Below are 16,990 nucleotides of genomic sequence, written 5' to 3' on the forward strand. Positions count from 1 at the left end.
AGACTAACAAAACAAGAAATGTGAAAAACCAAAACAGCACTATCTGGTGCAAACACAGAGACAGGAACAATCACCCACAAACACACAGTGAAAACCAGGCTACCTAAGTATGATTCTCAATCAGAGACAACTAATGACACCTGCCTCTGATTGAGAACCATACTAGGCCGAAACATAGAAATACCCAAATCATAGAAAAACAAACATAGACTGCCCACCCCAACTCACGCCGCCCCCCCCCCCCCCCCCCAAAGGTGCGGACTCCGGCCGCAAAACCTTAACCTAGAGGGGAGGGTCTGGGTGGGCGTCTGTCCGCGGTGGTGGCTCTGGCGCGGGACGCGGACCCCACTTCACCATCGTCTTAGTCCGCCTTCTTGTCCGCCTCCGTGGCCTCCTAACCACGGCGACCCTACTAAATGACCCCACTAGACTGAGGGGCAGCTAGGGACAGAGGGGCAGCTCGGAACAGAGGGGCGGAAGCTCTGGACAGAGGGGCGGAAGCTCTGGACAGAGGGGCGGAAGCTCTGGACAGAGGGGCGGAAGCTCTGGACAGAGGGGCGGAAGCTCTGGGCTGAGGGGCTCTGGCGCCTCTGGGCTGAGGGGCTCTGGCGCCTCTGGGCTGAGGGGCTCTGGCGCTTCTGGGCTGAGGGGCTCTGGCGCCTCTGGGCTGAGGGGCTCTGGCGCCTCTGGGCTGAGGGGCTCTGGCGCTTCTGGGCTGAGGGGCTCTGGCGCCTCTGGCTGACTGGCGGCACTGGTGGCCCCTGGCTGACTGGCGGCACTGGCGGCCCCTGGCTGACTGGCGGCACTGGCGGCCCCTGGCAGACTGGCGGCCCCTGGCAGACTGGCGGCACTGGCGGCGCTGGGCAGACTGGCGGCGCTGGGCAGACTGGCGGCACTGGCGGCACTGGGCAGACTGGCGGCACTGGCGGCGCTGGGCAGACGGGTGGCTCAGGCGGCGCCTGGCAGACTGGCGGCACTGGCGGCGCTGGGCAGACGGGTAGTTCAGATGGCGCTGGGCAGACGGGAAGCTCCGGCAACGCTGGAGAGGAAGGCTCTGGCAGTGCTGGACTGAGTAGCTCTGGCGCCTCTGGAATGAGGGGCGGGAGCTCTGGCAGCGCCAAACAGGCGGGAGACTCCGGCTGCGCTGGAGAGGAGGAAGGCTCTGGCAGCGCTGGAGAGGAGGAAGGCTCCGGCAGCGCTGGACAGGCGGGAGCACCTGTAAGGATGAGCCGGAGAGACAGCCTGGTGCGGGTGGCTGCCACCGGAGGGCTGGTGCGTGGAGGTGTGCTCAAGAGCCTGCCCAACCCTACCTGGTTGCATGCTCCCGGTCGCCCTGCCAGTGCGGCGAGGTGGAATAGCAGGCGAACCGGGGACACCATGCGCAAGGCTCGTGCCATGTAAGCCGGCCCAAGGAGACGCACTGGAGACCAGATGCGTAGAGCTGGCTTCATGGCACTTGGCTCGATGCCCACTCTAGCCCGGCCGATACGCGGAGCTGGTATGTACCGCACCGGGCTATGCACCCGCACTGGGGACACCTTGCGCTCCACAGCATAACACGGTGCCTGCCCGGTCTCTCTCGCCCCCCGGTAAGCACAGGAAGTTGGCGCAGGTCTCCTACCTGGCTTCTCCACACTTCCTGTGTGCCCCCCTCCAATAAATTTTTGGGGCTGCCTCTCGGGCTTCCTTGCCAGCCGTGTTCTCTCATATCGCCGGCTCCTCTCTCCGGCTGCCTCTGCTCTCCTAGCTGCCTCCACCTGTTCCCATGGAAGGCGATCCTTTCCCGCCAGGATCTCCTACCATGTGTAGCAACCCTTGCCATCCAATACATCGTCCCATGTCCATTCCTCTTTGCGCCGCTGTTGCTGTTGCCCGTTACCACGCCGCTTGGTCCTGTTGTGGTGGGTGATTCTGTAACGGTTTTCTTGACTTGAAGGAGAGGCGGACCAAAATGCAGCGTGGTTTCTATTCATGGTTCTTTAATAAAGACTCTACACATGAACAGACTAACAAAACAAGAAATGTGAAAAACCAAAACAGCCCTATCTGGTGCAAACACAGAGACAGGAACAATCACCCACAAACACACAGTGAAACCCAGGCTACCTAAGTATGATTCTCAATCAGAGACAACTAATGACACCTGCCTCTGATTGAGAACCATACTAGGCATACTAGCCGATGCTGGCCTTCTTGGCAGAGTTTCAAAGAAAAAGCCATATCTTAGACTGGCCAATAAAAGATTTAGATGGGCAAAAGAACACAGACACTGGACAGAGAAACTCTGCCTAGAAGGCCAGCATCCCGTAGTCGCCTCTTCACTGTTGAAGTTGAGATTGGTGTTTTGCGGGCACTGCTGTTGACAGCTAAGCACTGCAGAAAACTCCATAATGACTGTCCAGTATGTACAGGTAAACACTCTTACCTTTGCAAAATGCTGAAAGTCATTAATAGATTTACAGTCCCCTTCCTCGTGACAGCAATCAGCACTGATGAAAGATATTTACACAATGTAAGGAGCCAGGTGCAACATGATGTGTTCAATATCTCAATTGAATGTCATTTGACTTGAACAATATCATCTTGAAGTACAAAATTGCAGAAAGGAATGTATTTCTCATGATGCTTTTGCCCAATGGGAAGCAATGCATGACTGGCCTAGCATGGAATGTATAATGCAGTTATTCAAGACAGAATACTGAATTATTTATTGTCACTTGCAGTTTTGCTCACAAGGTTGCCTTGGAAAAGTGGTATAAAACTTTATTTGTACGTTTCCAGGTTCAAAGGTTTCAAAGGTTTCAAATAATGTATTATCTATCCACTTATGAAAAAAAGCCCCGAAATGCAAATGGTTTTGGTTTTGTTGTAGGGCAAATGCAGTCAAAAATGTGATTTTCCTGTGTTTTATATCTCCCTCACTGGAAACACTTATCTCCCTCACTAGCTTTAAGCACCAACTGTCAGAGCAGCTCACAGATTACTGCACCTGTACATAGCCCACCTATAATTTAGCCCAAACAACTACCTCTTTCCCTACTGTATTTAATTAATGTATTTATTTTGCTCATATGCACCCCATAATTTTTATTTCTACTTTGCACATTCTTCCATTGCAAATCTACCATTCCAGTGTTTTACTTGCTATTTGTATCCCTTACCTCCCTTATCTCACCTCATTTGCTCACATCGTATATAGACTTGTTTATACTGTATTATTGACTGTATGTTTGTTTAATCCATGTGTAACTCTGTGTCGTTGTATGTGTCGAACTGCTTTGCTTTATCTTGGCCAGGTCGCAATTGTAAATGAGAACTTGTTCTCAACTAGCCTACCTGGTTAAATAAAGGTGAAATAAAAAAAAATACATAAAAATATATATTTCCACACTATGTGGTTGGAATCATACTGTGAAATTGTGAAAATGATGATAATGCCAGCGGAGCCTGCTGAGGGGAGGACGGCTCATAATAATGGCTGGAATGGACTCAATGGAATGGCGTCAATCACATGGAAACCACGTGTGTTTGATACCGTTCCATTGACTCCATTCCAGCCATTATCACGAGCAGTCCTCCCCTCAGCAGCCTCCACTGGATAATGCCCTTTAAGTTTAAGAGCTGTTTGGAAAGACCGCCTGAAATTTCTGCCTGTTTTGGTGGCTTCCATGGTGACATCACCATACAATACATTTGTTAATAGAGCAATAATAAGAAGAAAGCGTTCCAAACCTCACTGCCAATAGCAGCTAATGATCCGTTATCCCCTCCCCACTCTTTTTATTTATTTAGATTTTTTACTTTAATACACTGTTTACATTTATTTGAACACAATGTGTACATGATAAACTGATTTCCTCCATTTTCACCCTGGTGCATTGTCCTTCTTCCAATGCGCTTCCTTTATGTCTTTCGTTGTTCCGTGGTCTGATGTCTGGTCTTCTGTGGTTTTTTGCTCAGGTGGGTTCTGTTGTATTATATATGATGTCCATTTTGTCCTGGTATTTACAAAGAGGTCCAGTTTCAACCAAATTGTAGCTGTCCTTTTTTCCATATCGTGGATGTCATTGGTTATGTTGGTCCAGTCCGGGATGGTTGGTATTTGAGGTGGTAGCCAGTGTCTTGTTATTGTTTTCTTAATTGCAGCAATTATGTTGTTGTATAGTCGTTTTTCCATATTGTTGAGTGTTTGTGGAGTAATTCCAAGATATGTTGTTAAATTATTTAGGATGTCCATGTCACGCCCTGACCATAGAGAGCCCTTGGATTCTCTATAGTGGTTTAGGTCAGGGTGTGACTAGGGGGGTGTTCTAGAATGTGTATTTCTATGTTTGTGGTATTGTATGGTTCCCAATTTTAGGCAGCTGGTAATCATTGCCTCTAATTGGAGATCATATTTAGGAAGCCCTATCCTATGGTTTTGTTTCTAGTTTCACTTTGTATTAAAACGATGTGGAACTCAATGCACGCTGCGCCTTGGTCCGCTCATTTTGAAGTTCGTGACAGTCCACTTTAAAAATGTCTTTGAGGTCTGAGAAAATGTCTGTCCAGAAAGCTTGTATAGTAGGGCATATCCAAAAGATGTGTGAATTGTTGGCATCTGTTTGTCTGCAGTTTCTCCAGCATGTGATTTTAGTGGAATATTTCTTACGTCTTGGGGTTATAAAAAAAGCCCACCGTGTTTTCCTTGCCATGATGTTGAGTTTGTGGTAGTGTGGGTCTTGCATATCATTTTCCAGTCATCTTCTGTGATTTTAATAGAGTTTTCAGATTCCAATATTTGGGGTACTGTGGTTCCTGAAAGAGGTTAGCCTGTTAAAGATTATTGAACTTTTGATGTAGTTTTCCCTTTGTAAACCTCAGTCAGAATTTGGAGTTTTGTTGATTGAGGTGTTGTGTAGTTCTTTATTTAGTTGAAGGTGTTTTTCTGAAGGTGTCTTTGCTGTCTAGATGGTATGTATGTTATAGTGAATTCTTATGTTTTTCCTTGGTCTATAATTAAGCAATAAGGCCTGAGGAGGTGTGGTATGTGGCCAATACACCACAGCTAAGGGCTCTTCTTATGCACAACGCAATGCGAAGTGCCTGGACACAGTCCTTAGCTGTGGTGTATTGACCATATACCACACCTCCTTGGGCCTTATTGCTTAATTATAGATCAAGGAAAAACATAATTTGCTACACTACAAATTACCAACGGAATTAGAGCAGTAAAAATAAATGTTTTGTCATACACGTGGTATACGGTCTGATATACCAGACAATCAGCTTTCAGGGCTCAAACCACCCAGTTTATAATTGTGCAATAGGCGGTTAATCATTTGGCTCTCCACCCTTTTAAATTCAGGGTCTAATTTGACCTTCATTTGGTGTGAAATGCTGGCCATCATAGGGTAGCTGTTTGATTGTCCAGGTTGTTCTGCTTTTTGGTCTTGTTCCATATATTGATTGTATTTGTTATCCAAGGACTATCTAGCTATGCATGTTTTATTTAGTGGTGTACAGTTGTATTGTATAGTTTTGTAAGGTCTTTTGGCAAGTTTACCCTAAGGTATTTCATTGATTGTGTGTTTCATTGCAGGTTTTTTTGTAACTTTTTCTTCTGTAGGGATATAGTCAGGGTTGGTAGGTTATATTCTAAATGTAATCTGTTACAGATAATAGTTACCTGTCCCAAATTGTAATCAGTAACGTAACTTTTGGATTACATTACGTTACTTTTAGATTACTTTCCCCTTAAGAGGCATTAGAAGAAGACAAAAATGCATGTTACCAATTGAACAACATCTATTGCAGGATAAATCCATGTTAAAGATTACATTGTTGGCCATATACGGATGTTAAATGTTACTTTATGGGTTGGTCATGCAGGCTTCTTCTAACCCATCGCTTTCTACTAGAATTTGTCTTTTCAATAACTGTTATACCGCCATCTTCAAGAATAGGACTTGGAAATATGGAAGTATAGATTAGCTAAATTGTTTTACCTGAGCATAACTCCAAATTGACTTATTAGCCAGCCCTACTTTGTTGTTTAGGTTTTTGTTGTCATGGAGAACTGATTGGGCTCATTGATTTGAGTTGAAAAATAAATGCTGCGCTGAAAAGTGCTATTTACATGTGAAAAATGAATGCCATGTGCTGCATTTGTAAAAGGCCTAATGTTGAACTCTGGAGCAGGTTTTCATCAGGGATCTCTCTGTACTTTGCTCCACTCATCTTTCTCTCGATCCTGACTAGTCTCCCAGTCCCTGCCACAGAAAAACATCAACACAGCATGGTGCTGCCAACACCATGCTTCCCCGTAGGGATGGTGCAATATTGAACTCTTTGGCCTGAATGATGCTTGGCATTCAGGGCAAAGAGTTCAATCTTGGTTTCATCAGATCAAATTTCTCATGGTCTGATAGTCATTTAGGTGCCTTTCGGCAAGCTCCAAGCAGGCTGTCATGTGCTTTTTACTGAAGCGGTTTATGTCTAGTCACGCTACCATGGCTTGATTGGTGGAGAGATGTTTGATATGTCACCATTCCCCAGATCTGTGCCTTGACACAATCCCTTTTCGTCGCTCTACAGACAATTCATTTGACGACATGGCTTGGACATGCACTGTAAACTGCGGGACCTTATATAGACAGATGTGTGCCTTTCCAAATCATGTCCAATGAATTGAATTTACCACAGGTGGACACCAATCAAGTTGTAGAAACATCCCAAGGATGATCAATTGAAAGAGGATGCACCTGAGCTCAATTTCGAGTCTCATAGCAAAGGTTCTGAATACATAAGGTTTTTCAGATTTTTATTTCTAATAATTTGCAAAAATTCTAAAATCCTGCTTTTCTTTAGTCATTGTGGGGTATTGTGTGTAGATTGATGAGCAATTATTTTTATTGAATCTATTTTAAAGGCTGTAATAATATTTGGAAAAGGGAAGGGATCTGAATACCTTCCGAATGTACTGTAAACTCAGCAAAAAAAGAAACGTCCTCTCACTGTCGTGTTAATTTTCAGCAAACTTAACGTGTAAATATTTGTATGAACATAAGATTCAACAACTGAGACATAAACTGAACAAGTTCCACAGACATGAGACTAACAGAAATGGAATAATGTGTCCCTGAACAAAGGGGGTGTCAAAAGCAAAAGTAACAGTCACTATCTGGTGTGGCCACCAGCTGCATTAAGTACTGCAGTGCATCTCCTCCTCATGGACTGCACCAGATTTGCCAGTTCTTGATGTGAGACGTTACCCTACTCGTCCACCAAGGCACCTGCAAGTCTTCCTTGTTTTATTTTGTCTGACAGTTGTCCATTTACAAGTATACTTTTCCTCCCACTGAAGCCACTCCCAGGCAGTTCCAGCTAAATTCTTGCTTGATAAATTGCTCTTTGCTAAGAAGATATATTTTTTTTTGACCATTTAATTGATAACAATCACAGTACGGTACTTAGTTGTTACCCAGAAAGGATTTGATATTGAAATATTTTTTCTTGTTGCTGCATTAGACTTAAGAATAAGTTGTGATTTGTTGTATTTCTCAATACAGAAGTCACAGATCTGTAAATTGGTCATAAATTATCCGAACAGTAGGTATGCAGGATGTGGTCTATCTGTTTAGCATATTTTTTTCTACCAAACATTATATATACAGGTAATGTATTGATTACATGAACAAGTGGAACGAAACAGTGTTCGCTCCAGTGTGATATTATCACGTCATACCATCCATCCTCTTATATAAACAGAGGAACATTTGATTCAGTCCCTACATTTGATTAAACGATGAAGGTTTGGAAGGTTCACTGATCTGGAATTCAGAATTCACAGGAGCACTCTAAAAAGGTTTGAGAAAGTTCCAGAGTTCCTTGACCTTCCATCACTCTGCAATTCATGAGGCGACGCTATTGATTTAAACAGGTGTAAGGGCCTTCCTCCAGCAGAGGAAATGTAATCTCGTCAGAGGGCCATTGGGTTATTGCAGAAGACACTGTCACTGCATGAGGCCATAGAAGCTCAAACATCAAGGGACACAACATTATTCATCACACTCTCTCCTCATATTTCAGATAGGCCTATAATAGCACAGTATAGGACATACAGGGGACAGTGATCACAACAATACAGGGGCCTTCAAAACCACTTTAATGTCAAATGTAAATGGGTTGTTTACTGTAGACATAGGCTATATGGGATAATGTCCATTCAAACATTCACTGTTGTATCCACATGTAGCTTAATGCAGATTTGTTGGTATTCTTGTCTAAAGTGAATAATAGTCTATAGCTACTGTCCTGCCTTTGCTTGTCACACCAAGAAATTCCGTCTATGAATCACTTTATTAACAACTTAGTTACACGCTTGTTCACAGTTTTCATTGATAAGGGAGACATTAAATGTGTCCTTTAAATAAAGCAAAAGGCTACATTTCATCATTTGTATCAACTTTTAATAGTTTAGATGATTTATTACAATTAGAAATTCTGCCTAATGATTTTACTTTCACATTCAGCAAATGTCAAATTATTGCATTTCATGGATACAATTTTGTATTAATAAAAATGCAACTTACAAGGTCATTGAGGTACACAGGATTTTGTCCTGTGTGTGTGTGTGTGTGTGTTCGTGAATGCATCTGTGTATGTGTGAAATAGCAACAGAGCATGCTCAGACTAATTAGCAGCAGCTTTGTGAATTGGTACGTACCATAAACTGTGCTATAGTTCATAGAAAGATAAGGCGAGGTGGGGGAATTGTACCAAAGTGAGTAGCATTGTGAAAGTACCAAGAAGGAAAAGAAACAGGGAACAGAGGACACAAAATGGACCAAAAAAATAACTGTAAGTCATATTCTGTTTTTCTCTGTGTGCACTACCAGTGCTAGTTGATTTTAGTTTCTGGTTAGACAAGGAGTGTATGGGTGATGGGTCAATAGTAACACTGACATGTACTGAGACTGTGACACAGTTTGTGTTCATTTATGTAAAATTTTTCCAGTTGTCTGTGATTTATATCATAACTTACTTGAATTGTCATGACTGCTAATTAGGACCTTTCTTGTCAAAGATTACAGTATCTCAATGTTATCACTTAAACACATAAAGTTAGATTCATTAGTCTCATTTTAGTTGGCAAGTTACATCTTGTATGCCACTTTGTGTATTCTATAATTGCTTGGTTTTTAGTGTATAAATTACATTGAGAGGGACTTTCTGTAAAGGGGCTTTATTTGACCAACTGTTATGTGAGCCCATTGTGAAGCAAATCCAGCAGGATTGTATAATTGCAAAAAGAGGCAGATTAGTCGTGTTGAGCTGAAACAGCCCCCTACCTTCCCCCCTTCTCTTTCTCGCAGTGCAGTGTTCGATCCGCGAGTACCAGGCCGAGGATAAAGACGCCGTCATCTCATTGTTTCGCAATGGGATTTTGGAACATGTTTACCCAGCTTTCTTCAAGACCATAAGCCACCCAGATCAAATCGGTGTGACCCTAAGCATTTCCATGGCAGGGTACGTGCTAGGTGGAAGCTCCTATTTCATGGCCTTACTCTTTGGAGGAGCGTGGGCTGGTCTCATCTACTACTGCTGCTATGAAATATACGAGGGCTACAGGCTAAGTAGGATGGCCACGGACATGGCCGACATCCAGGCCAGCTTCCTAGACAACCCAGACAACGGCTTCTGGGTGGCGAAGGCTGAAGTCAACGGCAAGTCCAAGGTGGCTGGGCTGGTGGCGGTAGTGGGGAGGAGGGGAGGGGATGAAAGGGGAGATGGCTGGAATGGAGGGCTTTTGAGTGGGGTCGATGAGATTGGCCAAGATGAGAGAGATGGAAGCTACGGTGAGGTGCCCCACTTGATCGTGTCGTTCGCGTACCGCAAAAAAGGCCTTGGCTCCCAACTGGCTCATAAGGTCATGGAGTTCTGCAAGGATCGTGGCTTCTCTCGTGTTGTCCTGGAAACCAGCTCGCCACAGACAGCAGCCAATGCCCTCTACAGCAAACTAGGCTTCATTCAAACCTCGTGCCACAGTAACACGCACGTTAACCACTGGTTCTCCAAACTGGCCAACATCCAAGTAATGCATATGGAGAAGTACATCTAACAATCAAAATATCATCTAGCATCATTCAGCCACAGCTACCCATGACAGCACTACCATGTAGAAATAAACACAGCTATTCCATCTCAATTAATCAAGACAGGCCCTTTTCAATGAAGTGTTTCCAATCAAATTCAAGTTTACATATAAAAGCCTGCCTCTTGTCCAAACAGTTTGACAACATCCTGTACATGTTGTCAGATCATTTCACAATTTGATCAGAATCAAGGTTTCTATCTCCTTAGCATACTACTTTTCAGACGTCTTAATGTATGTGGCGTATATTATGTTGTCTGAAGGCATTGAGACCGGGTAAGGCAATTATACCACCCCACCAGTTTGAAGAAAAATTATTTATGAAGACGTTTGCCGATATTACTGAGAAAATAAAATCTCAAATTAATATTTGTGAAACAAAGTATTGGATATGATGCAAAAAAAATAAATAAACAATATCCACATTAAAGTATGGATTGTTCTCTTGTCTACTGAGAAATAACAAGCCTACACAACAAAAATGCAAAAAAAACATGGTTTCTTTCTATCCAGGGAAAAGTTTTAATTCCGTTGCCTCAGAGGAATTACTGCCAGCTGACTTCTAAGATGTCAAAACTCTTTGCTTAAATACTAATGCAAGATTTAATAGTACGGGAACATTGGGAGGTTTAACATTCTTTCAAGCTAGGAAAAAAATGAATGTGTGTAGTGCAAGGCAGGATAAAGAGCGCAGTGTTCAGTGTTCTGCTACTTACATGCCATGTACGATCATTGTATACAATGCAGACTGAGATTATTAGACATGATCAAGCAATACAGGACAATAGGCTGCATGGGCTTAAGTTAAAGACCAGGGGTTATTTCACAACAGTACGAAGGACTGATTGGTTGTTGTCCTTCGCTCATTTTCAACAGGCAATAGAAACAGGTAGCCTGGAATCCAAACTGGTATGCTCAGTTTCAGTGAAACAATCGTGCAACTGATCATATCAGTAATGGATTCCAGGCTAAGAAACAATGATTTACTTTAACACATAGTACCTGCGCGATCGTTTAGACTAGAGCAACATTCATTTCCCAGGACATTCTGTATTTTCTTTTACCTATCGTTTAACCTTGACATTTCACGTTTTATAGGAGATAAAACAACTCTGGACATCCACGAGTGAGATGTCCAGGTGTGGCTTAAATGAGTTCCAAAAACAAGTATATGGAAGGTGCAGCTTGGCATTGAGCTGCAAACACACACTCTATCAGATGCGTTGTGAACATCAATCACTCGTCCCATGGTTGTCAGAGAGGATTAAGCTTATGGCCCGGCCGGCAGGTGTTGTTGTAGCCAGAGCAAGCTGAGCCTTAATACAGCCAAGTCTGTTGTCATCCATTCACTATTACAGTTAGCCTCAGGTAATGGTCTGCCTTGATTGCAATGCTTCTCATGCACAAACATTCGCTGATAAATCAATTGGATATTATGGCTTAAAAACCGTCTGTTTTGAAACCAGTAAGTAAAGTAACAGTTAGTGCAGTCCATAAAAGTAAATAAGCGATGAAAGCAACTCAGAGAGGGTGTTTCTACTTGCAATTAGTGCATATATAATGCTCAATTGCAGCTGGAAAGTTGAATGGCATATCAGGAAAGCAGCAGAGGGATTTCCCCACCATTAAGCCTCGAAAAACAACCCTTTATTTTCTGTCAATACCTCCTATGGTTATTAAAAGTATAGAATTGGAAGTTGATATTTCAATGGCAATAACGGCTAGGAGGAAGGTAATATGGAAATGAGACTAGGGTCACTATCATAGCAATACTATTTCCACCACCTGGAAAAAGTAAGCTAAACACTCCTTGAAAACACGTGCCCCATGACTTTTGGTACAGATGTACCCACATAGGATTCATCCATCCATCATTCGTACTCACGAGATTCACTCATCTGAAAAGTATGAAATCAACTGAGTGAGTCGGTCCCGTGGCTTTTTGGGATTGTATTGTGGGTGAGATCTGTTCCATCATGTTAATGAATCTGTATCATTTTTTTAATATTTCATATCAGGGTATAATCCAGGTTTTAGAAAAATTAATTCTTGTTCTTAAACAATTTGTCAGTATAGTACATCTAATTTCCACTGTTTGTGTGTATTTTATGCATATTGAGCAGGATGAGATGAATTGAACTTGTTTGTAGAAAACTGGGTTTTGCTGTTGTCTTGGAACTAGGGATTCTTATTTGTTAGATCCTACATCATCTTCGTCAAATTACCACGACTCTCTCACATAATCTCTTCTCTATCTCCTCTCTATACCTTATAAAGTTCCTATTGGTTTCGCCAGTTGAACTTGACTAGTGAGGATAGCACCTGGCCAAATATTCTAATTATACTACACCCCACCTGAGTAACAAAAGCATGCCAAGTACCAAAGTAAATGGATATTGTCGATCAGGGATGGGGAGCTTTGATTGGTCACCCCCCAAAAATTCTGAACTTATCATGTGGGTCTGCGTACCCACATCCATATCCACACATGTAGTCAGAGCCAGCCCTAGCCTTTTGGGGGTCATTAGCACATTTTTGTTAATGCAATTCTACACATTTTGCCATGGGCAGCTAATGGGCAGCTGATTTCCTGCAATTCTATTTTGCCATAGGGTGTAAAGGAATGTTTGCAATATTTAATATGACATCTGAGTGAGAGTGATTAACAAATCAGTAATTCGACCACGATTACTACAAGTTTAGATAGCTGGCTGGTAGACTAACTAAACAAAGTAAAAAATGGTAGCTGACATGGACTAATTGAGCGACTGACATAAGAGAAAAGCTGCTGAAGCACAACCACATTTCGAAAGTGCACCTTGTGCATTCTACAATTCTAAATCTTAACATTAAGTTGTGACACCCCCTACTAAAAAGGTGCAATCAAGAAACTGAAATGGGTCTTCGGCTGTCCCCATGGGAGAACCCTTTGAAGAACCCTTTTTGGTCATGGGTAGAACCCCTTTGGGTTCCATGTAAAACCCTTTACACAGAGGGTTCTACATGGAATCCAAAAGGGTTCTACTTGGAACCCAAGAGGGTTATACCTGGAACTCAAAAGGATTCTCCTTGGACAGCCAAAGAACACTTTAGGAACCCTTTTTTTCTAAGAGAGTGTACAAAAGGGCTAGGGCTAACAAAATGTTGACCATCCCTGCTCCAGATCATCCAACAACAGACAATTTGGCACATTTGGAGCTGACATTATGCAGGTGCTGCACTTTCTTTTTCTAAAGTATCGGACAATTTGGTAATTGTCTGCATAGTTCAAGAATTATACATGTGCTTTTCCGCTAACAGCAACACATTAGACACCAGTTGTTCCGGACGACTGTGTGATCACGCTCTCCGAAGCGGATGTAAGACTTTCAAACAGGTCAACGTTCACAAGGCCGCAGGGCAAGACGGATTACCAGGAGGTGAACTCCGAGCATGCGCTGATCAACTGGCAAGTGTCGTCACTGACATTTTCAACCTCTCCCTGTCTGAGTCTGTAATACCAACATGTTTCAAGCAGACCAGCATAGTCCCTGTGCCCAAGAACACTAAGGTAAACTGCCTGAATGACTACCGACACGTAGCACTCACGTCTGTAGCTATGAAATGGTTTGAAAGGCTGGTCATGGCTCACATCAACACCATTATCCCAGAAACCCTAGACCCACTCCAATTTGCATACATCACCAACAGATCCAATTGCACTCAATTGCACTCCACTCTGCCCTTTCACACCTGGACAAAAGGAACACCTATGTGAGAATGCTATTCATTGACTACAGCTCAGCGTTCAACACCATAGTGCCCTCAAAGCTCATCAGTAAGCTAAGGACCCTGGGACTAAACTTCTCCCTCCGCAATTGGATCCTGGACTTCCTGATGGGCCGCCCCCTGGTGGTAAGGATAGGTAACAACACATCCACCACGCTGATCCTCAACACGGGGGCATCCTCAGGGGTGCGTGCTCAGCCCCCTCCTGTACTCCCTGTTCACTCATGACTGCATGGCCAGGTACGACTCCAACACCATCATTAAGTTTTCTGACAGTGGTTCTGATCACCGACAATGATGAGACAGCCTATAGGGAGGAGGTCAGAGACCTGACCGTGTGGTGCAAGGACAACAACCTCTCCCTCAATATGATCAAGACAAAGGAGATGATTGTGGACTACAGGAAAAGGAGGACCGAACACGCTCCATTCTCCTCGATGGGGCTGCAGTGGAGCAGATTGAGAAGTTCAAGTTTCTTGGCGTCCACATCACCAACAAACTAACATGGTCCAAGCACACCAAGACAGTCGTGAAAAGGGCACAACAAAACCTATTCCGCCTCAGGAGACTGAAAAGATTTAGCATGGGTCCTCAGATCCTCAAAAGGTTTTACAGCTGCACCATCAACAGCATCCTGACGGGTTGCATCACTGCCTGGTATGGAAACTGCTCGGCCTTTGACCGCAAGGCACTACAGCGTGTAGTGCGTACGGCCCAGTACATCACTGGGGCCAAGCTTCCTGCTATCCAGGACCTCTATACCAGACAGTGTCAGAGGAAGGCACTAAAAATTATCAAAGACTCCAGCCACCCTAGTCATAAACTGTTCTCTCTGCTACCACATGGCAAACGGTACCGGAGCGCCAAGTCTAGGCCCAAGAGACTATTAAATAGCTCCTACCCCCAAGCCATAAGACTCCTGAACAGCTTATCAAATGGCTACCCAGACCATTTGCATTGCCCCCCCCCCCATCTGGAACAATGCTGCTACTCTCTGTTATTATCTATGCATAGTCACTTTAATAACTCTACCTACGTGTACATATTACCTCGACACGGGTGCCCCCGCACACTGACATTGACTCTGTACCAGTACCCCCTGTATACAGCCCCGCTATTGTTATTTATTGCTGCTCTTTAATTATTTGTTATTCTTATCTCTTTCTTTTTTTGTTATTGCTATTTTCTTAAAACTGCATTGTTGGTTAAGGGCTTGTTTGTAAGCATTTCACTGTGAGGTCTACACCTGTTGTATTTGGTGCATGTGACAAATAAAATGTGATTTGATTTGACCAGAACGCCACTGTGGAGAGAGATCTAAGGGATATCCCACTAGATGGATTCTGTGCATTAATTATTAAACATATACAGTACCAGTCAAAAGTTAGGACACATCTAGTCATTCAATTTTTTTTTTATTTTTTTTTTACAATTTTCTACAAATATAATAAAAAAGTAGTGGAGACATCAAACTATGAAATAACACATATGGAATCATGTAGTAACCCAAAAAGTGTAAAACAAATCAAAATATAGATTATATTTTAGATTCTTCAAAGTAGCCACCCTTTGCCTTGATGACAGCTTTGCACACTCTTGGCATTGTCTCAACCAGCTTCATGATGTAGTCACCTGGAATGCATTTCAATTAACAGGTGTGCCTCAAACTAGTTAGGGATAGGCGGGACGCAAATGTCTCAACTGGCCAATTGCCAGGGAAAATGCAGAGCGCCAGATTCAAATGAAATACTATAACATTTAAACTTTCATTAAATCGCACATGTAAGAGACTCAATTAAAGCTACACTCGTTGTGAATCCAGCCAACATGTCACATTTTAAAAATGCTTTTCGGCGAAAGCATAAGAAGCTATTATCTGATAGCCTGCACCATCTGCACCAGCAGTAAACAAAGGGGTTAGCATATTTCAACCCTGCAGGCGCTACACAAAACGCTGAAATAAAATATAAAACATGCATTACCTTTGACAAGCTTCTTTTGTTGGCGCTCCAATATGTCCCAGAAACATCACAATTGGTACTTTTGTTCGATTAATTCCGTCCATATATATCCAAAATGTCCATTTATAAAGCGCGTTTGATCCAGAAAGAAACAGCTTACAAAAAACGCAACGTCACTAGAAAATATTTCAAAAGTTGCCTATGAACTTTGCCAAAATATAACTAATACAACTTTAGTTATTTTTAAACGTTAATAATCAATCAAATTGTAGACAGGGCAATCTGTGTTCAATACAGGAATGAAAACAAACCAGCGCCACAATTTCCCGTCTTGCGCAACTCACAAAAGACAGTTTTAGAAACGTCAGAGTGTTTTCTATCCAAATATATGAATAATATGCATATCTTATATTCTTGGCATGAGTAGCATGAAGTTGAAATTCGAACGCTATTTATCCAAAAGTGAAAATTCTGCCCCCTAGCCACAAGAGTTGGCTGGGTATACAGCGTTTCCGTTCTTCACACACTCAAATCGGTGTGCCTGGCACTAACTACCATACCCCATTCAAAGGCACTTAAAGATGCTGTGAGCGGCCCCAGTATTTGGGCGTCACTCTAAAGCGGGAAGGTGGAATAAACGAGTCAGGAGTAAGTTTTCTTGATTGAACACAGTTCTCTATTGAGGGCATTGGGTCAACACAAACACTCCAACATAATCAATGAAAATCTTCCAAGGAAAAACATACATCTTCTTCTCCAGATGAAACAAGAACATAATAGGATTATCTTTAAACTACAACAAAAAGTCACGGGATTGTCACCGTCTTAGTGGTTCTTCCTGGATAGCTCCTCTCTCTCTGTGGCCATCTTCCAGAGATAGTTTCCCCCCCCCCCCAGTCTGCTGGTTCCATTCTCTCTCTTATAGGGGAAGGAGAGTATGTCATTAGCACCGTCAGCTGTGCTTAATTGCCTCTGGTTACCTTGTCTCCCATGTCTTGTTGGGCTACTATCCATGAGCCCAGCCTGCCCTCTGGTGGTCCTTCCACATACCTTCCCCCCCAGGACCGAACCGGAGGGTCGGGCGCCAGACGCACAGTCTTGGTCGCGTCGGGACAGCGCGTCTGCA

General features: G+C 43.3%; 1 protein-coding gene across 1 annotated transcript; it reads left to right on the forward strand.

Moving 5' to 3' along the window:
- Nucleotides 1-8,707: 8,707 nt before the first annotated feature.
- LOC110492903 (N-acetyltransferase 8) lies at nt 8,708-10,578 on the forward strand. The gene is made up of 2 exons (XM_021567366.2): nt 8,708-8,841; nt 9,357-10,578. The coding sequence occupies exons 1-2, from the start codon at nt 8,823-8,825 to the stop codon at nt 10,100-10,102; spliced, it is 765 nt and encodes a 254-aa protein (XP_021423041.2). The 5' UTR covers nt 8,708-8,822; the 3' UTR covers nt 10,103-10,578.
- Nucleotides 10,579-16,990: the final 6,412 nt, after the last annotated feature.

The sequence above is a fragment of the Oncorhynchus mykiss genome, chromosome 16 (assembly GCF_013265735.2).
Source record: "Oncorhynchus mykiss isolate Arlee chromosome 16, USDA_OmykA_1.1, whole genome shotgun sequence".
Lineage (NCBI taxonomy): Eukaryota > Metazoa > Chordata > Actinopteri > Salmoniformes > Salmonidae > Oncorhynchus > Oncorhynchus mykiss.